Genomic DNA, 25789 nt, shown 5'->3' with positions numbered 1-25789 from the left:
TTTGCTGCCTCTTTGCTACTTAAATCGCAGTAGGTCCTCTATAATCCAATAGTTAAGGCTGAGCCAAACACGATTAAACTGCTTTCGCTGTTTTGGGGGAAAGGGATGATCCCATTTCAAGAGCGTTGTCTTCTCCTGGCTAATGTTTCCCATAATATCTTTTAAAAATGTAGACTCGGTTGCACAAGGTTGGAGGCACTTAATGAGCGTGTGAAATGTAGAATCGTATCAGATTCACGAGAGTTTGTCCGAAGATGCTCAACTGCCTTCCTCTGTACACTTAGCTTATTCATTTCCAGGGAATGTATGATTTGAGCAGGACTAAGAAAAATGAAATAATAACTGATTTAATTTCAAGGGAGGGGTGTAAATCAAGGGAGTGGTGATCTGCTATAAATCGATTCCAGCTGATGGTGATTAAAACGCAGCGAGGTCAGGCTTTGTGGAGATGGTGCCCTGTTTCTGAGCCATCACGCTGGTATCAAGTCTTGGTGACCTCGTAGCTGGACCTTCTCCCATTCTCCATAGGGGATCTTTCCATTCAGATCTTCACCCGGTGCCCCTATTTCTGCTGTGCCTCTTTAAATTTGGGGACCCGGATGCTCTTCTATAGGGTTGTTATTGCCAAGAGTGAAGTAGAATGAATTTTGAAAATCTGCACTGCTGGTTCATAAAAAACCGAATCCACAGGCCCTGTTTGCTTCGGCCCCTTGCTTGATCTATGATGGGCGGCAACTAGAAGCATTGATTGATTGACTGATTTTTAATCAATTGATTCTTTTCAAGGTATAAAACACAAAAGAAAATGAAAAGAGTGTGAAGTGGGGGAGAAAAAAAAGGAAGAGGAAGGGGAAGAAAAACATGGACTTGCGACTCTTTTTTTATAGTGCAATGAAATTAAGACAATAATGTTACAGCCTCGACTTTTTACTTTTACATACTGATACGGACCAGCTGTTTCTATTACAACAAATTTATCTAATCGGCAAAATGCAATGTCAATGTTTCATATATATTTTTTCCATCTCAAGCCCAAAATCCAGAAGAGACGTGATTGATTGATTATATGCCATTCTGTTACAAAAATAGATTTTCTGCAGGATGATCCATCTCAAACCTGATTCTTCATTTCTTCCAAGTAATTCCTGAGTGGGGGAGGGGGGGGGCGGAAATGAATTGATCCCCCTCTAGTGGGACCATCACCGTCCACTTTGCTGGTCATCTGCTCTTCCTTTCCATAATTCCCAGCCTCACAGCTTTTTCCAGAGTAGAGTAACTCTTGAGTAAGAACTGATAACCCACTAATTCTTCATGTCTTTCCCTTTTGCTGCTTTATAGCTCTTTTCATTTTGTCTGGTGGGGGGGAAAAAAAGCTTTGACTGAAACAGCACAGCACAGAGGACAGGTAGTCCTCGACTTACAACATTTCATTTAGTGACTGTTCAAAATGACGACAATGAAAAAAGGCACTTATGACCAGTTTTCATAGTTTGCAACCTTTGCAGCGTCCCCATGATCAGAGTTCAGATGCTTGGTGACTGGTTCCTATTTATGACTTGTCGCTGTGTCCCAAGGTCACGTGATCCCCTTTTGTGACCTTCGGACAAGCAAAGTCAAGGGGGAGGCCAGATTTGCTTAACGACCGAGTTATTAACTTATCAATTTCAGGGATTCACTTAACAAATGTGGCAAGAAAGGTCGCAAAAATGGGGCAAAATCCACTTGACGTCTGTCTTGCTTAGCAACGGAAATTTTTGGACCTGACTGTGGCTGTAAGTCGAGGACGACCTGTAGAGCAGAATTTGCCCATTGGTTGGGATTCCTGTCTCTCTACACCTGGGGAGGCCGACATGAAATAATCCACATCTCTCTATGTGGACCAGAAATTCCGAGCTTCTTGTAAAGACTCTTTAATTGATGTGGGGATTTTATTTCGCAGGCATGACAGAAACCTGAGCAGGCACATTGATCTGGAAGGGGGACGTGGGAGCGACAGCATGGGGGGGGTCTTGTTCTCTCTCTACCCCGAAAGCCAGAGCAGAAACAGGACACGACAGTTCACAGTGGGCGATCAGTACTGCACGCAGGAAAGATTCACGTCTCCGGCTATTTCCAGCTGATCCACTTGAGAGGCAGGGATCCGATGATAGTATTCAAATTTCAGCTGACTGTTCACCAACACCTCGTAGCAGTTCTGCAGATAGGTGATCTCCAGCTAAGGGTCCGAGAAAGCAGGAGACACATTTATTCTGGTTTTTTTTGTAATTAATCAACTCATTTACAAGAAGAGTAGAATAGCGGGCTTTCATGCCTAAGGAGGGACTAGAATTCACCAGCACCTGGTGATTGGCCCAAAGTCACCCAGCTGGCTTTCATGCCTAAGGAGGGACTAGAATTCACCAGCACCTGGTGGTTGGCCCAAAGGTACTCAGCTGGCTTTCATGCCTAAGGAGGGACTAGAATTCACCATCACCTGGTGATTGGCCCAAAGGTACCCAGCTGGCTTTCATGCCTAAGGAGGGACTAGAATTCACCAGCACCTGGTGATTGGCCCAAAGGTACCCAGCTGGCTTTCATGCCTAAGGAGGGACTAGAATTCACCATCACCTGGTGATTGGCCCAAAGTCACCCAGCTGGCTTTCATGCCTAAGGAGGGACTAGAATTCACCATCACCTGGTGATTGGCCCAAAGTTACCCAGCTGGCTTTCATGCCTAAGGAGGGACTAGAATTCACCAGCACCTGGTGACTGGCCCAAAGGTACCTAGCTGGCTTTCATGCCTAAGGAGGGACTAGAATTCACCATCACCTGGTGATTGGCCCAAAGTTAACCAGCTGGCTTTCATGCCTAAGGAGGGACTAGAATTCACCATCACCTGGTGATTGGCCCAAAGGTACCCAGCTGGCTTTCATGGCTAAGGTGGGACTAGAACTCCCAGTCTCCCATTTTCTTGCCTGCTACTTGAAAGTAACCCTGATATAGGTTTTCTGGCCAACCCTGAAATGGCATGAAGCGAATTCTTATCCCAAGAATGCTGGTATTACCTGAAAGCTCTGCCCGGGACAGAATGGCAGGAAGGCAATATTTCTCTCTTCGCTTCCCCAAGCGCCGTTGATGAACGAATTCCGGACCAGGGCTCCCTCTTTGAACCGGGGGTTAACGTGCAGGGCGATGTTGCCCATCAGGACGTTTTTCAGGTTCACGTGAAATCTGGATCCAAGGAAAGCAAGTTGGTTACTTCAAGGGACACCCTAAATTGCACTTGGAAGAAACCCAGGAATTGGAACTGCAAACCCCTTTGCTAAAAATACATCAAACGAATGTGGGTGGGTGGTCTTTCCGTCCAGGATCTTCAATTCAGACATCACTAAACTTTTGATTTCTAGCTAATTTACCCCCAGGAGGGGCAATGTGGTTTCCTTGGGGGGGAGGGGTCTTTAAGTTGGTGTAGTTGCCTTTGGAGCGCACCCCCCATATGCTTTCCAAAAATGGTGGCACTGATTTCTAATATTTTGAGGCAGGAAACATGAGAAACACTTCAGCAGCAGCTGTGTAAGTGGCGAAACATAGAATATTTAGTAAGAAATTGGAAAAGAAAAACCAGACAATAACCAATGCCTTTTTAGAAAGAAGAGAAAATCTTAAAGGGTTTTTTTCTCTCTCTTAGTGACCCCGTAATCCCTTGCATCAAGGTGGAGTCGAGGTGACTAAATGGAGTTGAGCATTTACCAGCTGGATGCCCTTCCTGATGCCTACGCGGAGTTCACAGCAGATTTTTTTCTCCTTGAGCCCAGAGAGAGAAATATCTGCTGCTACTTCGATCCTCACACCTTTCTGATTGTGAGGTGGGAGCTCCACCTCTGGACCACCACACCGCTCAAAATCTTGGAAGGTATAAAGGCAGGCTACATTACGAGTATTATATCCCCACCCCCATTCTTTCCCCTCAGGTGGACATACCTGTCTGCTGAATAAGGAACTTTCCCCATAATTGTGATCTTGGAGAAGGGAAAGAAACGCCCCAGAAGAGGTGCACAAAATGGGGTGGTCTACAAAAGATCAGGATAAAAAGAAGAGAAGAATTAAGAAAAAGAAGAACGTTCCTAAGAGGCGAGTTTGAATCCTGCTGATGGACTGGTCTTAAAGAATGTTTTAAAAAAGTCAAGATGACTGCACTGCCGCGGCTTGCCATCTTGATTTTTTTGGTTCAAACTCGGCGGACACCCCTGTCTGGTGATATGGGGCCATGTTCAGTAATCGCCTTGGTCTTTGCCTCCTTATCCAGGGTCCAATCTGGTCCAACTCTGCTTACTTTTCCAAGGTCTGCCAAGGTTGGCTGTTTAAGAGAAAGGAGCTTCATATGGGCAATAGCAATTGGGGTGAGTAATTCCATCTCTAAGCAATAAGGTTGTAAAGCACAACTGCATCATTTAATGACCACAATGCCTGTAGTCCTGGTTGCCATTATTAACCAAATCCTGCCGGTTTCTGACAGCCAAAGTCATTGGAGAAGCTGGCATAAAATCACAAGTCTCTGGCTGGCAGGCAATAAGTGGCCGTGGCCAGGTGTGAGAGGGGGTACAAGGCTGTGACGGGGTGCCTGAGAGGATCAGGGAGGGTGTGCAAGGGTGGAAGGGAAAAGGAGAACAAATGAGGAGCATTTATCCCAGAGACCTGCCAAGCTTTCCCACTGGCTTCCCCATTGACCTTCTGGGGAAGCCAGGAGGGAAGGTTGCAAATGGTGATTGTGTGTTCATGGGAAATTCTAACCAGATCTCAATCACATGACCACTGGGGTTCTGGGACAGTGGGATCCCCAATGACCAGTAATAGCCACTGTTCGTTCAGCATAGTCATAACTCAGAACAGTCGCTAAATGAATGGGCCTAGGTTAAGGACCATCTGTAGACACAGCAGCCGAGACTATCCAAGAACTTGGAGGGCTTCTACATTATGAAAACCAAGATGGAGATGACCTGATAGCATTTCTATTTTTCCATGGAGTTGAGCTAGATACATCCCATTTTGGAACTGATGGTCCAGTCTGGCATTGTCCCCTTCCTTTGTCTAGAGAACAGCAGTAGTACTTAGTTCAACTTGATCAATTTTGAAAAGCTAAGCAGGGTCAGACTGAGTGAACAATTAGATGGGCGATTATCAGAAGTATAGGCTAGCTAGCAATTTCAAAACTACCCAGAAGAGGGCAGTGTTGACTCACTTTGCACTGTAGCCAAGACCAATACATGGATATGTCCATAAAGTCAGTATCAGCCAAGCAAGCCTCACTCATAGGAGGCCTTAACTAAAAATGAGACTTCAAGGTCACTTTGGAGTACTAGAACTTTCCCTTTGCAATTTCCAGGTTCTCAGCAAGCCCATGATAAAGGAAACATGGAAACACACACAGCTTAGAGTTGGAGGTTATCACCCTGAGCTTAGTTGAGTCCTGAACATGATTACTCATTTTTCCTTTGCTTCCATCTCCATTAGACTCCCCTCGAATTCCACCTGATCTGTCCCTCCACTTCTTTTTGGTTCTCTCATGTTCTTATACCCTTGTTTTTTTTTCAGGCAAGGACCAATAAAATCCAACAGCTGATCATCTCTTGATCCGCTATCCCATCTCCAAGAGAAATTAAATTCCAGATGGTTCTTGAAGAAACGTTCAAAGACATTCCATACAACCAAAGTCCTCCTATCTACTGCCTAGACCTTGCAGTAGATGGGAGAACTTTGATTGCGAGGAAGGTCTTTGAATGTTCCTTCAAGAATCATCTGGAATCGGCAGGGGACCAAAGGGGGCTTGCAAAGGTCATTGCAAAGGGAAATCAAGACCAGCCCATTTTTCTGGGGAATGTCCTAAGAAGAGGAAAGAGGTCACATACCGGATTGCACACCGTCATTCCACCGAAGTTCTGAGAAAAGAAAGGAAAGGACACTTGTTACGGAGATCTAGATAGTCTAAGTTGGAGCTAAAAGATCCAGAATTCTCATCAGGGATGTCCAGCAAGGATGCCCTAGTTCTCACCAAAAGAGGAAATTCTCTCCTTGTCTAGAACCGTTCATTTATGGTTGAGGCTGGTCCATCAGGGAGCTACTCATGATGGTCCAAACGCTTAAGCAAAGGTGTAAAATAGTCAACACATAGAACAGGTAGGCTTTGCTTAATGTTGGCAATTGAGACCAGCAACTCGGTCACTAAGCAATGCAGTCTGAAAGTGTGGCATCACATGACCATACCAACTTAATAGGGCAGCTTACAATGGCAGTTGTGGCAGTTCTGCTTGATGTCCATTAAGCACAAATGACACGGGAATGTCTTTGTGATTTCCTGCCAGCTTCCCCAGTGACTTTGCTTGCCGGAAGCCAGCAGTGAAAGGTCACAAATGGGGATCATGTGATTGTAGGATGTTGTGGCCTTCATAATTGTGAGCTGGTTGCCAAGCACCCCAATCATGATCATGATGGGACTCTACAACAGTTTACAACTATGATTCACCCGTGGTGAATCTCCTCATCCAGCGCCATCGTAACTTTGAACGGCCACTGCACAAGTGGATGTTAAACGAGGACTAGCTGTATTGATAACCAAGGCTGAAAAATTCACAGCCTCAATCTTTTTTCTTTTCTTTTTTGCAAACAGAACACAAGTAAAATAAACACTCAAATTCTACTTACATTCATAGGTGGGCTGGGATTGTAAGGTGGAGGTGCGTAAGGAGGTGGAATCTGAAGTGCAAAAGGAGTAGCGGTAAGTATGGATCCATTATTGACCCCAAATTCATGATTGGACAACCTGAGTTAGCATCATTTTTCCTAATAAGGAAGGACTTTCATTGCTAGGCAAAGAATTTTTGGAGGCAGCCTTTGCTTTCCAAACAGAAGATTTATTGTGGGGAAAAGGCTGCTGTTTTGACTGTGAGCTTTTCAAAGTGGAAAATGATGGTCCAGCTGAAATCTTAGGGTTTCCCAAGCTCATCAACTCGATGATGTGGGGACTTCAGCTCCCAGAATTTACCCAGGCAATAGAAACATCTGTACGATAGAAGATAATATTTGCAGCTGAGATATGAACTGTGGGGTTCTTGGTGCTCTCTGAACTTGGTGGCTTTCTTGCAGGCGTCTCATGACCGTACTAGGTAACATCATCAGTGCACCAATGCAAACATTTCTGTTTCCCGCAGATGAAGTTACAAAAATCCAGGCTGATAAATTTAACTTGGGGGTTAGATGCTAGTGGCAATACTCACCGATCCGCCTGTGAAATTGATGCAACTCAAGGAGACGTCCCCTTTGATCTGCAGAGTCTGGACCCGTTGCATGGGAAGGCGGTGTCGGTAATCTATGAACTGGCTGCCATTGATGGAAACCTAAAGAAGGAAAAAGAACAGAATGAGAAGTGAAATTCTCTCTCTCTCTCTCTCTCTCTCTCTCTCTCTCTCTCTCTCTCTCTCTCTCTCTCTCTCTCTCTCTCTGTGTGTGTGTGTGTGTGTGTGTAGAAAGAAACAAACATAGAACGTCTTGGTTGGTATTTCTCAGACATGGAACTTTAGGATATGTGGACTTCAACTCCCAGAATTTGGGAGTTGAAGTCTACACATCTTCCAAGTTGCATGATAGTGGGGAGCTTCAGTCCACACGTCTTAAAACATGCTGGCTGGTGAATTCTGGGAATTGATATCCTTATATCTTAAAGTTGCTGAGGTTAAGAAACAATGGTCTAGTCTAGAGTCTAGAGACTCTCTAGAGCCACAGGTCTTCTCTGTGTGACCATTGCAACTTCCTCTCCTAAACGTCTGTCTGTTGAGAAGAGAAAAGGAGAAGAGATGAGACTTCAGGTCAGGCATATATAAAAAAATTATTTGGAAGCATCCAGAATGCAACTGGTTATAATTCTGCACTGGTTGTGGGGGGGGGGGGGGAGAAAGCAAAAATTAATTGATGCACCACCACTAGGGGGCAGCATCACCACATTACCTTTTAATATTTATTAATTAAACAAGACCAAAAAGAAATTGAAAGGGGAAGCAACATAAAAAATTGAGATGTCAAAAGGTTGATTTAAGCCCCGATTTTGGGGCTCACTTTTAAAAGGAGAACAGGGAGGGGTGGATTAAATTCAACCTGGTCTACACTTACCCTCCTTTCCTGATTGAAGGAGCTTCCTCCACAGTTGGTGCAATCCCAGATGCCTTGTCAAACCAGGCACCCTGATGCACTAAACTATAACTCCCACCAGCTGTCCCAGGGCAGCCAACTAACTGTAACCCTATCCATACAGGCACCTGCCCTCCTGCTCCTTTGAAGATAGCCATCCCTACATAAACCATGGTCTACAAGCCAGAAGTTATGTATTCACACACACTCCTAAGCCAAGAAGAAATCACATGATGGCTTGGCTACATGGGCAAGAGAGAAAAAACACGGATGCCACCTGGGGGCTATCAAAGGAAGAGAATCTTTGTAGCTCAGGGTTGAAATGGGCGTCCTTGGTGCTCTCTGCCCTTAGTGCTTTTCTTGCAGACCTTTCATTCCCCAATTACAGTAGGTAACATCATCAATGCTAGAAGGCAGGGGGGGTTGTGGAATGGAGGAAGAGGAGGAGGAGGAGGAGGAGGAGGAAGAAGAAGAAGAAGAAGAGGAGGAGGAGGAGGAGGAGGAGGAGGAGGAGGAACGAGGAGGAGGAGGAGGAGGAGGAGGAGGAGGAAGAAGAAGAAGAAGAAGAAGAAGAAGAAGAAGAAGAAGAAGAAGAAGAAGAAGAAGAAGAAGAAGAAGAAGAAGAAGAAGAAGAAGAAGAAGAAGAAGAAGAAGAAGAAGAGGAGGAGGAGGAGGACTGTGGGCTTCTTGATGATCTTTGAGCTTGGTAGTTTTCTTGAAGTTGTTTTATTATCCAACTAGGTAACATCATCAGTGCTAGAACAGAGTGGGGTTTGGGAGGAGGAGGAGGAGGAGAAGGAGGAGGAGGAGGAGGAGGAGGGAGCTGCGATTGTGGGGATCCTGGTACTCCCTGAGCTGAATTTCATTAACATCGATGGCATGACCTACCTGATAATGAAATATCTGCAAGAAAAAACCCCGAGCTCAGAGAGCGCCAAGGGCCCCATGGATGTCCAGAGGTCCCCAAGAGAGCCTTCTGCTCTTGGCCTTACCTGGTAACCACAGCTCCTGATGTAGATGGTCACTTCAAAGGAGACACCTGGCTGGAAGAGCATTTTGGAGGTCCGTTCCTCAGGTCCCCAGCAGCCATTTTCTTGGGTGTTGCAGACAATGACGTTGCCCTCATCAAATCGTGGGTTGAAATGGAAGGCGACATCTCCATTCATACAGACCAGGTTCACGGAGAATCTGGAACACCAAAGGCCCTGCGGCTGAGTAGATGCCCTTCAAGCTCCACCTTGGACTTTTACAATGATCTACAGCAGGGGCATTACAGAAGTGTGCTCTCAGGTACACACACACACACACACACACACACACACACACACACACAGAGCGTTGGCTGGGGAATTCTGGGAGTTGACGTCCACCCAACTGAAAGCATGCCGGCTGGGGAATTCTGGGAGTTGACATCCACCCAACTTAAAGCATGCCAGCTGGGGAATTCTGGGAGTTGATGTCCCCAGTCTTAAAGTTGCCAAGGTTAGACATATCTGCATTAGCTGACTCTGCTAATGGGGTTGGACCTAATAACCTTGCAGGTCAGCAGGATTCTATGATAAGAAACAAAATGCTGGATTAAAATGGACTTTGAGCTGCTCCAGCGAGGTTGTGCATGTGATGTTAACGCTTCCTCTGGGCAACATCGAAACCTCTCGTTCCAAAGCCACTGGGCCCTTGGACTTCAGTCCCTTACAAGCAGGGATCATGAAACCATAAAATGAACGAAACACACTGCCGGGTGAAAGAATAACAGGCTTCAAAGCAGGAGGTGAAACTGGAATAAAAGGAGGGAAGGAGCAGGTGAGACTTAACCACAATCAAGATTTAACAAACCTTTTTGCAGAGAACGAGACGCAACCTTGAATCACAATAATTTTTCCTTCGCTGAGACCTCCCAAAATAGAGCTGCAAAAGGGAACGCTCTGCAGGATAAAGAGGAGGGGGGGGGGGAATCACCTGTGTCAGAATTCAAATATACTCAGATCTGTGCCATAAGCCCATTGATCGGTGGTCCTTGACTTACAACCACAATTGGGACTAGAATTTCCATTGTTAAGCAAGACGGTTGTTAAGCGAGTGGTGCGGTCATTGAATGAATCCAGCTTCCCCTACTGACTTTGTCTGCGGGAGGTTGCAAAGGGCAATCACGTCACCCCCAAGATGCTGCAACCGTCGTAAGTAGATGCCACAGTTGCCAAGCGCCTGAATTCTGATCTCGTGAATTTTGATGATGCGACGGGGATCAGTGCCGTTGTTACGTTGAATGGTTGCTAAATGAATTTATTTATTTATTTATTTATTTAATTAATTAATTAAATTTTTATACCGCCCTATTCCCGAAGGACTCAGGGCGGTTTACAGGGCAGCATAAAATACAATATAAAAATAGTATAAAATTAAAATAGATTAAATTAATTAAGACCAACAATTAAAACAATACTAAAAGCTAAAACCTCTTCAGTCCAGGTCTGATAGATCAAAAAACCAGGTTTTCAGGTCCTGGCAAAATGAACGCAGATCGGGGGCGGTCCGAAGTTCCACCGGTAAATCATTCCAAAGGGCAGGCGCGCCCACAGAGAATGCCCTCCCCCTGGGGATCACCCGCCGGCGCTCCTTAACCGCCGGCACCCTGAGAAGGCCCTCCCTGTGGGAGCGCACAGGACGATGGGAAGTTGATGCCGGCAGCAGGTGTAAGTTGTAAGTGGAGGACTATCTGTATTGCAGCCTCAGTCTCTCTGGCTATGGATAGGATCACCCCTTGAGACCCTTCAGATCTTCCACCTTGATGTTCAAATTCCCCGTCAATTTTGGGAGAGCATCTCTAGGACTTTACGCCTAGAAAGCCGATACAATGAAATTAAAAATAATAGCAGAAACTGGAGTCCACACTCCAGACTAAGTCATAGTACCGGTCGTCCTCATCTTTCAACAGTTCATTTAGTGACAAGTTACAACAGCACTGAGAAAAGCGACATGACCGTTTTTCACACTTACGACCGTCACAGCATCTCCAGGGTCACGTGACCAAAATTCGGTCGCTTGGCAACTGACTCACAGTTACGACGATCGCAATATCCTGGGGTGATGTGATCCTTTTTTGCAACCGTCTGAGAAGCAAAGTCCATGGGGAAGTCAGATTCACTTCAAAACCGTGTGACGGACTTAAAAACTGCAGTGATTCACTTTACAACGGTGGCAGAAAAGGTCAAAACTCACTTAAGAACTGTCTCCCCTAGCAACAGAAATTTTGGATTCCAGTGTGATCATAAGTTGAGAACTACCTGTAGTTTGCTTGCTTGTGCAAAACTCAACCGGGGCGGTGGAGAAACGAGACTCGGGCTGAAGCCTTAACACGAGCTGGGGAATTCTGGGAATTGAAGTCCACCCAACTTCAAGCAGCCAAGGTTGAGCAACACGGTTTGGCCACCTTGGAGACTAACAGGTTTCGGCTGGAATGTGTTTTTGTGGGTCAGAATCTACTTCAGACACCCACTTTCTCCTAGGTGGTTGATAGCAAGAAAGCAGGAAATAGCAAATGGCTTAGAGAGTAAGCCACTAACCGCTCCTCTTGACTTTAAAAAAGCTGCTTTAGCCTCCTAAACAACATGGTTTCCGATTCAAGAATTAAGACCCTCACGATACTTGGAAATAAAATTAGGCTCACAAAAACGTTTCTTTCAAGATGCCTTTTTCAACCACCCTTGTCTGACCGACAGACGGGGTGTCTCCAAATGTTTGTCCAGCCGAGGACAGACCAGGTTCAATTCTGCTTAGTTTGAGGCAAAACAGGGTCAATCCGTTGCTACCATTTGCAGGAAACACCTGTAAGAGCTTAGTTTGCCTCCACAGGAAAGACCCCATTGGAAGAACCTTCCTTTCTCTTTCTTTCTTTCTTTCTTTCTTTCTTTCTTTCTTTCTTTCTTTCTTTCTTTCTTTCTTTCTTTCTCTTTCTTTCTTTCTTTCTTTCTTTCTTTCTTCTTTCTTTCTTTCTCTTTCTTTCTCTTTCTTTCTTTCCTTCTTTCCTTCCTTCTTTCTTTCATTTTCCTCCCTTCATTTCTTACTTCTTTCTCCTCCCCTTTCTCTTTCGTTCTTTCTCTTTTCTTCTTTTTCTTTCCTTCCTTCCTTCCTTCCTTTCTTTTTCTTTTCTTTCTTTCATTTATTTTCCTCCCTTCATTTCTTACTTCTTTCTCCTCCCCTTTCTCTTTCGTTCTTTCTTTTCTTCTTTTTCTTCCCTCTTTCTTTCTTTTTCTTTTCTTTTCTTTCTTTCATTTATTTTCCTCCCTTCATTTCTTACTTCTTTCTCCTCCCCTTTCTCTTTTGTTCTTTCTCTTTTCTTCTTTTTCCTCCCTCCCTCCCTCCCTCCCTCCCTCTTTCTTTCTTCTTTCTTTCTTTCTTTCTTTCTTTCTTTCTTTCTTTCTTTCTTTCTTTCTTTCTTTCCTTCCTTCCTTCCTTCCTTCCTTCCTTCCTTCCTTCCTTCTTTCCTTCTCCCTGACTTTCAGGCTGAGGACAATGAAACATCTCCCACCCTTGACCTCCCGCCTTAGCAATTTGTTAATTCGTATTGATCCTTGTTGAGAGATGGTGGTCTTCATTGCCCATCATCATATATTGGGGGGCAGGGGAAATCTCCCCCCCCCGCACCCGAAAGAAAAATTCCCTGTAGTAATTCTCTCCATACTCACCGGATTTAAGATGGGCTGTTGCAAAGCCATTTTGGGGTTTGCCGGAGTTGGTGAATTAAAGATGGCTTGCTTCTTATGCCCTCTGGGTAAAAGCAGAACTTTCTAAAAGGTGCCAGGAAATTAAGTTTAATTTCCTTTGAAAGAGGCGTGGCTTGCAACCGCTTGTACTTTGCCCTGTAAGTCAACAATCAAAACTTTATAAAAGGCTGTTTCTTAAATCTTGGGATTCAAGGTCACTATTTCCCCACCATGTCCAACACAGGCAGTCCTCCTCTTACCGCCACAATTGAGCCCAAATTTTATGTTGCTAAGTGAGAAGTGTGAGTGAGTGTTGTATGCCCCATTTTACGATCTCTCTCGCCCCAGTTGTTAAAGTCAATCACTGCAGTTGTTAAAGTTAGTCACGTGTTTGTTCGTGAATCTGGCTTCGCCGTTGACTTTGCTTGTCAGAAGGTGGCAAAAGAGGATCCTGATTGTTTCTCTTTGGAGTTTTTCTGCTACTCTTCAGACAGGATTTGCTTTTCTATGTCAAAACACCCGAAGGGAGCTACGGCACACCCACAAAAACAGCATATACACATTCATTAAGTCACCTCAACTCAAGGAAGACTTTATCTGTTTTTCCCCCCCTCTTTGCATCTTGCTGAGCGGGAGTCCCATCGCTTAAATTATCCAAAGGCCTTTCTCTATCTACTTGCTTTATATCTGCTGACTCATAAAAGTTTGTTGAGTATCTGATTGATGCTTTCCTGATTGACTCATGTATAATAATGTCTTCCTGAAAGAGAATAATAGCAAGTTATCAGTAATTTCTGCTGATTAGTCCATTAATTATAGGGAGAAGAGGTGTCTATGGCTGTCACAGGACGGCTCCTTGAAAAATACACCAGATTTTTTTATAAGTTCTCAACCAGACCCTATTCAGCTTAGCTCTCCAAAGTCAATCGCATAGAGATGTCCATGAAATTGCTAGAAATAGGATATCAGAAGACACTCAGTCTGTGGGAAGTCAGCACCCCCCCAGAAAAGGAAATATTAAAGAGGCAGAAAAGCATGCCCAGTTTTCTTAGTAGCCCCAAGTCTCCCTCCCCCAAGCAGAAACCAGCTCTGTAGAAATGCAGATGTGATCATCCATTCAGGAAGGTTGTAGCTCTCCAGCTAGAAGCTTAGGAAGACAAAGACACCTAAAATCTACATACCCCACCCAAACTCTAAGACAGGACATAATAGAATTAACCCAAGGATGCCAAAGGGGCACAATGATGGCACAGGACATACAAAGCCTTACACAGGAACAGTAAACCACTCCAAACAAGAGCCCCAAAGGGTATAAAAACCCACCCCCTACATGTGCTCTCTCTCTTTTCTTCCAGAGCCATCTTCCTGTCTGGCTCTCCTCTTCAATAAACTGCAACCTTCTTTCTAAAGCAGTCTCCATGTTTGTTTATTCCTGGCTTGGACTGAGCCGTGATGAAGACTTTTCCTTCAACAAGTCTTTCCGGATTAGTGTTTTCTCAACGTGGGCTATTATAAGATGGGTGGACTTCAACTCCCAGAATTCCCCAGCCAGCCATCATGTTCTAAATACAACAATCAATTAAGTCCCAGAGACACTCTGAAGAAACGGGGCTATCCGGTTGCTTCTTCTCTTTGTGACTGTAGTGATGTGCAGACAGCCACATGTAAGTAAGTATACCTGCCCTTTGTTTCCTGATCACTTGAGGACCTCCTGGAAGTGTGATGGAACACAATATTTCTAGTTTCTGGGCAAGATTTCCCCAAAAGTGCTTTTTCAAGAGGCAACTGGACTTTCTGGTTTTTCTTTGAAGACATTTTCGCTTTTCATCCAAGAAGCGAAACGTCTTCAGGGAAAAACAACGAAAGTCCAGTCAGAACTGAAGAAGCTTCTTGGATGAGAAGCGAAAGGTCTTCAGGGAAAAACAACGAAAGTCCAGTCAGAACTGAAGAAGCTTCTTGAGTGAGAAGCGAAACGTCTTCAGGGAAAAACAACGAAAGTCCAGTCAGAACTGAAGAAGCTTCTTGAGTTGGAAGCGAAAGGTCTTCAGGGAAAAACAACGAAAGTCCAGTCAGAACTGAAGAAGCTTCTTGAGTGAGAAGCGAAACGTCTTCAGGGAAAAACAACGAAAGTCCAGTCAGAACTGAAGAAGCTTCTTGAGTGAGAAGCGAAACGTCTTCAGGGAAAAACAACGAAAGTCCAGTCAGAACTAAAGAAGCTTCTTGAGTGAGAAGTGAAACGTCTTCAGGGAAAAACAACAAAAAGCACATTTGGGACATCCATAACCTGGATGACTGAGAATCTCCATAGACACTGAGCAAGATCTGATTTGTATTTTAATCTTGTATTTTATATTTTAAACATATAGCGTGCCTTATTTTCATTGTGGTGCCTCTGATACGAATAAACAAACAAACAGGTGAATCATGCAGTTGTTCAATGAATCCAGCTTTCCTCCTTGACTTTGCTTGTCAAAAGCTGGATGGGAAGGTCACAACGACCCTGGGACACTGCAACTGTCATAAATACATGCCAGTTGCCAGCACTCAAATTTTGATCCTGTGATCCTGGGGATGCTGCAACAGTGAAAACGAGTCATAAGTCACTTTTTCTAACTTCAAACTAAACAAAGGACTTAAATTGATCACAGCAAATTAAGCGTCCAACTTAAGCGATTTAAATGTGACTAAAGCTGGTCAGTCCGGCAAAATCTGGCATTTCATTTGCGTGACTTTATCCAGGCATTGTAATTGAAAGAAGCATGGAAATGGGCGTGCCTGGTTTGTTTGCTTATATTTTAATGCCTATCTATCCTATTTAGAAAGGGCGAAGCTATGCTAATTGGACATTGTTCTTAACTTAATTGCCTTAATGATTTTAACTCAGTTGAGAAGCAGCCAAATGAGACACTTATAAATACTTTAAGTTTTATAGTTGATTTTTTTTAGTAACTGCTACTAAGGATAATTAGGTGCAGCCAGTTTAAAACCAAGGAGTTTAATATTGAAACAACATCTTCACTCTTCTGTACGTGTTCAGACTACAGAACTCATCATCCCCAGCCAGCACAGTTAATGATTGTCCTGAGTTCCTAACCCTTGCTTTTGAACCCTCCTTTTTCTTTTCCAACATCCGTTTCATATGTAAGTAAAACCCACTTTGGAAAGAAAAATGGTTCACAAATTCCTTCGCACCACCCAGGACCAAACAGCTTATTTTTCTTAAAAAGAAATATTATAAATGCAAAACTAAAAATCAGGAGAAACCAGATATGCTCCAGAATCTCAGCCATCCTCATATAAACAAAAATAAGACCTAGCCATTTTTACAATTCATTATGCCTGGAATGCTCCTCCAAAAACACCTAAGTCCTAAGAGATGCTTTCAAAATGCTTTAAAAGTAACAAACAAAAAAGCTTATGTTTCCAGTACAGGCAGTCCTCGACTTATGACTGAAGAAGCTTCTTGGATGAGAAGCGAAAGTTCTTCAAAGAAAAACAACGAAAGTCCAGTTACTTTTGGAAAAACCACCTTGGGGACAACCATGACCTGGATGACTGAGAATCTCCAAAAACATGGTTGTTAAGTGAATCGTTGCAGTCATTAAGCGAATCCCTACTGATTTTACTCACCAGAAACTGTCTGAGAAGGTCACAAATGGAAATCACGTGAGAGCTGAAATCACGTGGTTGCCGAAATGTGAATTTTGATCACACACGATGGTGGGACTGCTGCAACAGTTATAAGTGTGAGGACCGGTTGTAAATCATTTTTTTCAGGGCTGGTGTGACTTTGAACAGCCACTAAATGAACGTTTGTAAATCAAAGGCTGCTTCTCCCAGCACAGCTGAATCTTTTGCAGAATCTGCTGTCCTTCATGTCCCCATTTTGCAGTTAACCCAAATAACCAGCAAACAATTTTGTCTTCTTCTTGCAATTATTCTGCCGCCAAATGGTGGCAAACAGAGCCAGGATGTTAGGTGGTTTGACAAAAAGCATGCATTAAATCACGGTCTTTCTGATCCTATGAAGCCTTGGTGCAGCTTGGACCAACGGAGTGTTTCTGCAATGTCGCGTGGTTGAACGGAGAGACGGACACTTGAGCTGGGTAGTATTTCTTTATTGAGTCAGAAATGAAGCTGGAGCAAAGGGGTTACCTGGCGTCTCTTTATACCTGCCCAGGTGAATCGCGACCAATAGATTTAAACCTGGGCTTCCCGCCAGTGCAGGTGGCCAATGGATTTAAACCCTGGCTTCCCGCCAGAGCTGACCATGCCCTGGGGCTGTCAACGACTCGCTCTATTCAGGCTTTCCCACCAAAGCGGTTATAGCCTGGAGCTGTCCAGCCCCCTGCTGTGCTGACATTTCCGTGTATGCTTTAAAGCAGACATGTCAAACACAAGGCCCGGGGGCCAGATCCGGCCTGGAAACAGTGAGGGAACGGCCCCCACTGCCTTGGCCCTGGCCCAGAGACCCTCCTTCTGCCAGAGACCCCCAGATCTGTCCCACTCCTGTCCAGGCCCCCATAGGCACCCTTGATGCCAACGATGTAGAGCTGGCCACGCCCACCCAGTAGGCCACACGCACTCTAGCCACGCCCACCCAGTAGGCCATGCCCACCCTGGCCACACCCACCTGGCCCACCGAGGGCAACTGCAATGCTGATGTGGCCCTCAATGAAATTGAGTTTGACACCCCTGCTTTAAAGGCATACACTACAGTTTCCATTTTCTGACTTCCTCCGTGAAGGCACATCCTGGCCACACAAACACAGGGCAGGAAACGGGTGCTTTCCCAACAGCCCAGCACACCTGTGGTTTGAAGAAAAGCGGAAGGTAACCGAGAGATTAGAAACACCCTGATTGGACTTAATAGCAGTCTAAAAATTAAAACATCCGCAAGAATCATCCCATAATTACTCCCAGGACCTAGACGCTCCCCACTTTCTTCGTCTACTTCTGAGCATCGTGGTTTAATTTATTAGGCGGCTTTTATGGCACAAGGGAGCTGTGGGGTGTTCGGGACTCTTGGGGTGCAAGCTAAGAGTCCCTTTGATTGAATCACCCCAAAATAGGGAGGTAACACTGCGACGTTTCCTTTGGTGTATCCTTAAACCAGATGGGTGGATACCTAGCTAGCCCAATTTGGGCAGATGTGGACTTCCTGTTACACCACTATTACACTTTTCAACAAAAGCCTAGAATCAGGGGTAGGCAACCTTGGCCCCTTCATGACTCGTGGACTTCAACTCCCAGAATCCCTGAGCCAGCATGGGGGAACTATGGCCCCCTCATGACTCATGGACTTCAACTCCCAGAATTCCTGAGCCAGCATGGGGAACTATGGCCCCCTCATGACTCATGGACTTCAACTCCCAGAATTCCTGAGCCAGCATGGCTCAGCAAGGAAACCTCTCTCTTTCCCCTCAGCATGGCTGGCTCAGGAATTCTGGGAGTTGAAGTCCACGAGTCCTAAAAGAGCCAAGGTTGCCCACCCCTGGCCTAGAATGTGGCTATACGCATACAAATAATGAAACGTACATCTAAAATGGCCATGTAGAATGAAAGGTGAACAAAAATATACAAGTGGTCCTCGGCTTGCGATCACAACTGAGCCCAAAGTTTCTGTCGATAAACGAGATGGCTCTTAAGTGAATTTTGCCCCCTTTTACAACCTTTCTGCCCCCCGTTGTTAAGTGAAACCTTGCAGTTGTTAAGTTAGTAGCACTGTTGATAAGGGAATCTGGCTTCCCCCGTTGACTCGGGTTGCCAGAAGGTCACAAAAGGGGATCACGTGACACACACACACACACCCGGGACGCCGCAACCGTCATAAATACGAGTCAGTGGCCAAGCGGCTGAATTTCGATCACGTGACCATAGAGGGGATGCTGCAACGGCTTTGTGAATAAGGTTTGTAAGTCACTTTTTTCCGTGCCATTGGAACTTCGAGCCGTCACTAAATGAACTGCTGTAAGTCGAGGATTGCCTGTATTGGCCAAGCTGAAATGGAGGAAATAACAAAAAGAAAGCTGAGAAACTGGCTGGATCTTGACAGTTCATCTTATCTAAACGGCTGAGCCAATTGAGACAGATCAAAACTGTACCGCAGCTGGCTCTGTTTGGAAGCACCGCTACAGGACCTATGGCCTGATTCGAGGTTCTGACCTCTGCCCCCACCCCCACCCCATGGTCACGTGACGGTCTTTTGAGCGCTCGGTATCCAGCTTGCCTTTACAGCTTCTGCAGCATCCGGCGGTTTACATGACTATGATTTACAAGGTGTTTGCTGTGAATCTATGTGCACATATGAAAACCATAAAATAAATAAGCGCCCGTGCCGTAACTCACGTGGAGAAGAAGGAAAGGTGTGTTTAATTTCCTTTCTCTTAGCATCCACCGCTATCCCTGGTCCGGCTTGATTTTCTGCTTCACAGGGCTAATAATTATTTTGATTGGAGAAGGTCCCACGTTTTGTGCCGCTCGGAGGGTTAGTCACGGCATTCCTCTGCCAGTCACAAAATCAAAGAAAGGAAGGGGAGGGGGAGGGGGTGCAGGGAAGCCATGGGAGGGATTAAAAGAAAGGGATAATTGAGGACTTCCACAAGCACCCTAAAGTCAACAGATGAGGGAGACGCAGGCAGAGCTTCACTGATGTGCAGCGAGGTTGCAGCAGCCAAGCCCACATGGACGCTGAGGGAGAAGAGCATGATGCACTGGAAGCAAACAGAAAGGTAAAACAACTCGGCAGCATTTGAGCCGTGGTGGTGCAGTGGTTAGAAGAGGGCCAATGCATTGTATTTCAGCCATCCTGGAGACCCATGGAGGGGAGGTTACAAGGGGGTGCCCCTCACCCATCAGGTTTATGTAGTGTATGTTGCATATTGGAGGTGGCCACCCTTTGAGGGCTGCATGCCATGAAATCTCATTTTAATGTACGCTCCTTAGTGTACATTTAAAGTGATAATGAAATTATTCTATTCTATTCTGTTCTGTTCTGTTCTACTCCATTCCAATATTCTATTCTGTTCTGTTCTGTTCTGTTCTTCTACTCCATTCCATTATTCTATTCTGTTCTGTTCTGTTCTTCTACTCCATTCCATTATTCTATTCTATTCTATTCTATTCTATTCTATTCTATTCTATTCTATTCTATTCTATTCTATTATTTTATTCTTCAATCCATTCTATTCTGTTCTATTCTATTCTATTCTATTCTATTCTATTCTATTCTATTCTATTCTATTCTATTCTATTCTATTCCTCCATTCCATTATTCTATTCTATTCTATTCTATTCTATTCTATTCTATTCTTCAATCCATTCTATTCTATTCTATTCTATTCTATTCTATTCTATTCTATTCTATTCTATTCTATTCTATTCTATTCTATTCTATTCTATTCTATTCTATTCTATTCTATTCTATTCCTCCATTCCATTATTCTATTCTATTCTATTCTATTCTATTCTATTCTATTCCTCCATTCCATTATTCTATTCTATTCTATTCTATTCTATTCTATTCTATTCTATTCTATTCTATTCTATTCTATTCTATTCTATTCTATTCTATTCTATTCCTCCATTCCATTATTCTATTCTATTCTATTCTATTCTATTCTATTCTATTCTATTCTATTCTATTCTATTCTATTCTATTCTATTCTATTCTATTCTATTCCATTCCATTCCATTCCATTCCATTCTATTCCTCCATTCCATTCTATTCATCTGTTTCGAGCTTTCGTGGTCTTTCACAATGCAGAACCTTCCACGGCTCCCCACTGGGGTCTTAAATGCCCAGCACCTTTCAGCAGCCAATGTGAAATTGAAAAAAGGTGGGGTTGGGAAGCTTCCTTGTTTACAGCTGCAGCACCACCATCACACAGAGGATGGAAACTATGGATTCTATGGCCAAATAAATATAAAAATGGGGTTGCTAGCTCCTTGGAAAGATGGAGCCCAAGTTATTGCTGGAAATTACTCCTCCGTGCCCCCAGTAGTACTTTTTCCATGGCAGGGAGATTACCATAGTAGATGGCCACCCTCAAAGCTGAGCTAAAACCAAAGCGTAGAGAAAACTCAAAGAAATAGTGCAAAATCAGAAGATGTGGAGAGACCTGACCCATAGAATCGCCAAGAATCGGACACAAATGAATGGATAAACTTCAGCACCACCATCATCATCACCACCACCAGGAGGTGGCAGAAACCTAGCTTAGAAATATAGATCCTCCACCATCCTCCTCTTTTGGAAGAAAGCCTCAGTTGAAGTGTTCCTTGAATGGGTGCCCATTTTCTCAGGAAACAATGGATCGATCTGTACCAGAATCCCGTAGTGATTCATAAACGAAGCCCCACGGCGTTCAACAGGATCCAGATTTGGGATGTGACATGTTGGAGGAAGGGAAAGCCACGTGGGGTTTTGGCCCAGCCTGTGAGAAGCTACATTCCCCACAGAAGGTGGCATCAGAGCCAAGAGTGGGCAGAGAAAGGACAAAGGGCCATTTGATGTCAGGTCGCTCGAGAGGCATCCAGCTAAATAAATGTCATGAATTCCATTGCGTACTTTATCACTTGCTGGGTTAAAAATGGCAATTCCCTGAGGAGAGTCTGGAAATTGACTGGTGGAATTCTGGTGTCTTCAGGGTTGGTCAGCCTTGTCCACCCGAAGATGGGAGGACTTCAGCTCCCAGAATTTCCCAGCCAGCCTGGCTGACTGGAGACACCTGGGAATTGAAGTCCACCCATTTTCAAGCTACCAAGGTTGAGAAACATTACTTTTTAAGATCAGGGTGTCAGAAGGCAAGGCTGAAGGTTAAAAGTGCGGGTTCAGACTGTTACAGCTGGTCCTCAAGTTACAACAGCTCATTTAGTGACCATTCAAAGTTACGACAGCACTAAAAAAAAGTGACTTAGGACCGTTTTTCACACAACCGTTGTAGCATCCGCATGATCGCACGACCAATTCTCAGACGCTTGGCAAACGGCTCATAATTACAACGGTCGCAGGGGTCACGCGATCCTTTTTTGCAACCTCCTGACAAGAAAAGTCAATGGGGGAATGCCGGATTCACTTAACAACTGAACCCCGTTACTAACTTGACATCCGGCCCCTAAGATCAGCGAGAGTCTGACAGGACTGAATGGATAACGTCACCCTCAATCCTTGAATGATTAATGTCGGCACTCTTACCTCCGAGGTGTTTCTATACCTGGCTCAAATCTTTTTGGAACAACCTGGACCATCCAAAGCTGAATTTGAAGAAATGAATTTGAACGTGAAGGAAAGGGGGGGGGGAAAGGACACCCACATTCAAAATAATTCCAGGGTTTGGTTAGGCTTGCTTCCCGCAGTCTGGCCTGTGTGTGCTTCTCCTTTGTCGAGGTGGCGGTGAGAATGGCGAGAGCCGCCTGCACATCTTTGCACCCCTCCTTGTTCCCTTTCGCAATCTGGGCCCAAAAAACAGGTTGAGGGAGATTTAAGGAGCTGCTGCAATCTTCGTCCTGGAAAGTCCTCTGGAGGAGGAACACATCCAGGGCATTCTGCAGGCAAGGAGAGGGATCTTGAGGACCGGTGCCTTGCCCAGACCTGTAAAATCCCTCCGGCTCATCCAATTTGGCACTTTGGATACCCGTAGGATAGAGAGAAGATCTTTAGAGCTGAGGACTTGGGCTGTCTTCTCCAAGCAACTCATGTGATCTGGGGTGAGTGTCTCTCACGTTGAAGGCGATGATGGAGAAGTGGGTCAGACCTCAGGCAGGGCAAGGGGCTCGTGCTGACCGGATGAAAGGAGGAGATTGCTCAAAAGACAAGGTCTCCTCTCTCCCCCCAATTCTCCCCCTGGAAGGATATTGAAGTGGGGGTTGGTGTGTGGGGTGACCAAGCTCGCAATATTCTTCTTTCTTCCTCCTCACCTGTTAAAAAGGAGGCACAAACACACCACAGGACCCAAGAACTTTCTCCAACCTGGGGGTGTGCTGGACCTCAACGCCCATAATTCCCAGCCACAGGGCTTCTTGACCATCCTGGCACCAGCCCTACTGAGAACTTCTCTTCTATCTCTCTTGGATGTTAATTGATGAAACGGGGGGAAAGTGCTGTATAATTTTTTTTGTTAACAACATCCCTATCAGGTTGAATCAACGATTCGCCCAAGGCTGTTTCCTTCACGTACGGGGGAGTCCTCGGCTTACAAACTGTTTAGTGATTGTTCAGAGTCACAATGGCACTGAAGAAAGTGTGACCTTTTACAACCGTTATTTATTTTTTGTTTTTTTAATCCCATTTATATCCCGCCCTTCTCCGAAGACTCAGGGCGGCTTACAATTTAAAGCACAAATCAATGTGCTTAGCAGTAGCCTTCATTCTATGTCTATGCCTGCTTATTAGGGGCTTTCGCCCCCCCCCCCAAGCGGCATTATTACAAAGTCAGCTTATTGCCCCCAACAATCTGGGTCCTCATTTTACCTACCTGGGAAGGATGGAAGGCTGAGTCAACCTTGAGCCTGGTGGGACTCGAACCTGCACTAATGGCAGGCAGCTGGTGTTACTTAAGGAGGCATTTGCCCACTGCTCCACCAAGGCTGTTCACGCTTACAACCACTGCAGCATCCCTAGCATCGAAATTCAGACGCTTGGCAATTGACTCATGACGGACGCAGCGCCCCAGGGTCACGTGATCCCCTTTTGCAACTTTCTGACCAGCCAAATCAATGGGGAAGCCAGATTCAGTTTACAACCGTGTTACTAACTGAACAACTGCAGTGATTCACCCTAACAACCGTGGCAAGAAAGGTTGCAAAATGGCTCAAAACTCACTTAACATCTGTCTCACTTAGCAACAGATAATAGTGGTCATGAGTCAAGGATTACCTGTACTAGAAGATGAAAAATGTAAAAGTAGGATCTCTCTAGAAGGGATATTTATGGTCTGTTTGTTCTGTTCTTGGAAAGCCAGGTTTAATCATACATAAAAACAAGCCGAAGATGGTCAATATTTAGCCATTATCTAAGAATGGGAATCTCAGGAAAATGGTCACAAACTTTCAAACTTTTGAAAGGAAACTGTCCACTAGAATTTTATTTTTTTTGTCCTCCAAAAACCATCCGAGCTTGTGTGGATGTGAAAGATCAGCTTAAGAAATTCTAATATTAAAAAAGATATGGGTGTCATTCCTTTGCTATTACTATCACACGTAAGGAATTTTGAAATATTGGAAAGAATAAGCTGATACAAAGTTGATTCACACATTTTGCTAGAATGTGAAACTCTTAGATTTGGCTTGGAGGGTTATAGGACCAATAAAGGAGAATATTTGTAGCTCAGGGTTCAATTGAGGAGTCTTGGGGCCTTCAGAGCTTGGCTGTTTCCTTGCAGGCGTTTCGTGCCCCAAACTAGATGACAAACTAGAGTTTTATGCCCACAGCCCTTGTGAGAGAGAAACATCCTGAATTGTGCAAAGCCACTTAGTTGTGGTTTATGCCATAAACTATGAGTAAGAGATCTGAAGGCTGAGTCAACAGGGTTAGTAGAATCAAAGAAGGAAGCCAAAATTGAAACGATTAAGATGTTAACCAAGCAACTACAAAGCCACATTGTTCTGGCTGAGAGAGAGAGAGAAAGACGCAAGGTAGGGAATCAAAAATAGCCAAGGGATTGAACCAACTCCCTGCTTGGAAATATTTACATATTTGGGGCTATTTATAGTGAGATTCCTTCCCTCCTTTAGAACAGGTGAAGAGGCTCTGAAAAACAAATTCTGCTCATCCCCTAATCGGTTTGCAAAAATAGCCATTCAGCAAGTGACATTTCCACAGGTTAAACATGGAAGGATGGAGTAGCTTCACCTGTTGGACCTCTGCTTCTTCTGCAGCTCCCTTGGGTGTCTGGGGGTGGGGGGTGGTTAAAGAAAGAAAATCCAGATGCAGCAGCCACGATCGTGCTGTGATCAAAGCTTTGGCAGTGGCTGGCAACCCCTGGCGAAGGTTCAAACGCTCTGTGGGGCCAGTCTGAAAAACAGAGATCCCTGGCAGTCAAGCGTTCAAAGATACCCATGTTGCTATGCTTTTGCAGGTAGTCCTCAACTTACAACAGTTCATTTAGTGACCATTCATAGTTACAACGGCGCTGGAAAAAGCAAGTTATGGCGGTTATTCACAGCTGCAACCCTTGCAGCATCCGCATGGGTCACGTGATCAAAAATTCAGACGCTTGGCAACAGGTTCGTATTTATGATGGTCGCAGTGTCCTGGGGTCACGTGACCCCCTTGCGCGACCTTCTGACAAGCAAAGTCATTGGGGGAGCCAGATTCACTTAACAACGGGGTTCCCAACAACTGCAGTGATTCACTTAAGGACTGTGGCAAGAAAGGTCATGAAGTGGGGCAGAACCCAGTTAACCGACATTTCCCTTCGCCATGTCAGTTTTGGGCTCGCAGCTCAAAGGACCACCCGTAATGTACGGTTGGTTTGTAAATCCAGCTGCTTTAGAGGCTGGCGGAGGAAGAGGTAATACAGGAAAGGCCTCTTTTAATCAATACCTGGAAGATTTGATCGCGGTTTGGCTGGGATCGCACGGTGAGCCTTCTCCAACGCCACCTCTGCAGGCTTAGTCACTGCGCTTGGTTTGAGGTCATCCCTTGAAGATTTTGTTTACCTGACACTTGAGACTGGCAATTACATCTTCGCCCACTGACAGCACAAGGAGCTGCTGAGGCCTGCCTGATGCCCTCATTTTACAACAGATGCTCCCCCTCCTCCGAGTAGCAGTAGCACGTGAGCAAAAGTAGAGAGCTTCTGGATCAGACTGACAGGGCTTCAACCTAACCCCAAGGGTAGCCACCAACGTAGCACTTCTTGGGTTTAATCTCTAACTAATTGGGAGGAATGTTCTACAGCAATGTTTCTCAACCTGGGCCAATTTAA

At 44.9% G+C, this 25789-nt stretch overlaps 1 protein-coding gene across 1 annotated transcript; it reads right to left on the bottom strand.

The window, feature by feature from the left end:
• Positions 1-245: 245 nt before the first annotated feature.
• LOC308672188 (galectin-4-like) lies at positions 246-13495 on the bottom strand. Its single transcript, XM_081334882.1, has 9 exons — positions 12843-13495; positions 9994-10082; positions 9150-9345; positions 7251-7370; positions 6679-6729; positions 5886-5915; positions 3961-4049; positions 3045-3210; positions 246-2215 (listed from the first exon to the last, which is right to left on the bottom strand). Exons 1-9 carry the CDS (start codon positions 12870-12872, stop codon positions 2072-2074), a joined length of 915 nt encoding a protein of 304 aa, XP_081191008.1. The 5' UTR covers positions 12873-13495; the 3' UTR covers positions 246-2071.
• Positions 13496-25789: the final 12294 nt, after the last annotated feature.

This window comes from Vipera berus, assembly GCF_964194415.1.
Source record: "Vipera berus genome assembly, chromosome: 9".
Taxonomy (NCBI): Eukaryota; Metazoa; Chordata; class Lepidosauria; order Squamata; family Viperidae; genus Vipera; species Vipera berus.
The sequence above is the reverse complement of the archived record's forward strand: the minus strand, read 5'-3'. Positions and strand labels throughout refer to the sequence as shown.

Coding starts and splice junctions, on each gene's coding strand:
- LOC308672188 (XM_081334882.1), bottom strand. CDS start 12,872: ATGGCTTTGCAACAGCCCATCTTAAATCCG. Junction 6,730..7,250: donor TCAATTTCACAGGCGGATCG/GTGAGTATTGCC, acceptor TTTGCACTTCAG/ATTCCACCTCCTTACGCACC. Junction 5,916..6,678: donor ATCCCAGCCCACCTATGAAT/GTAAGTAGAATT, acceptor TTCTTTTCTCAG/AACTTCGGTGGAATGACGGT.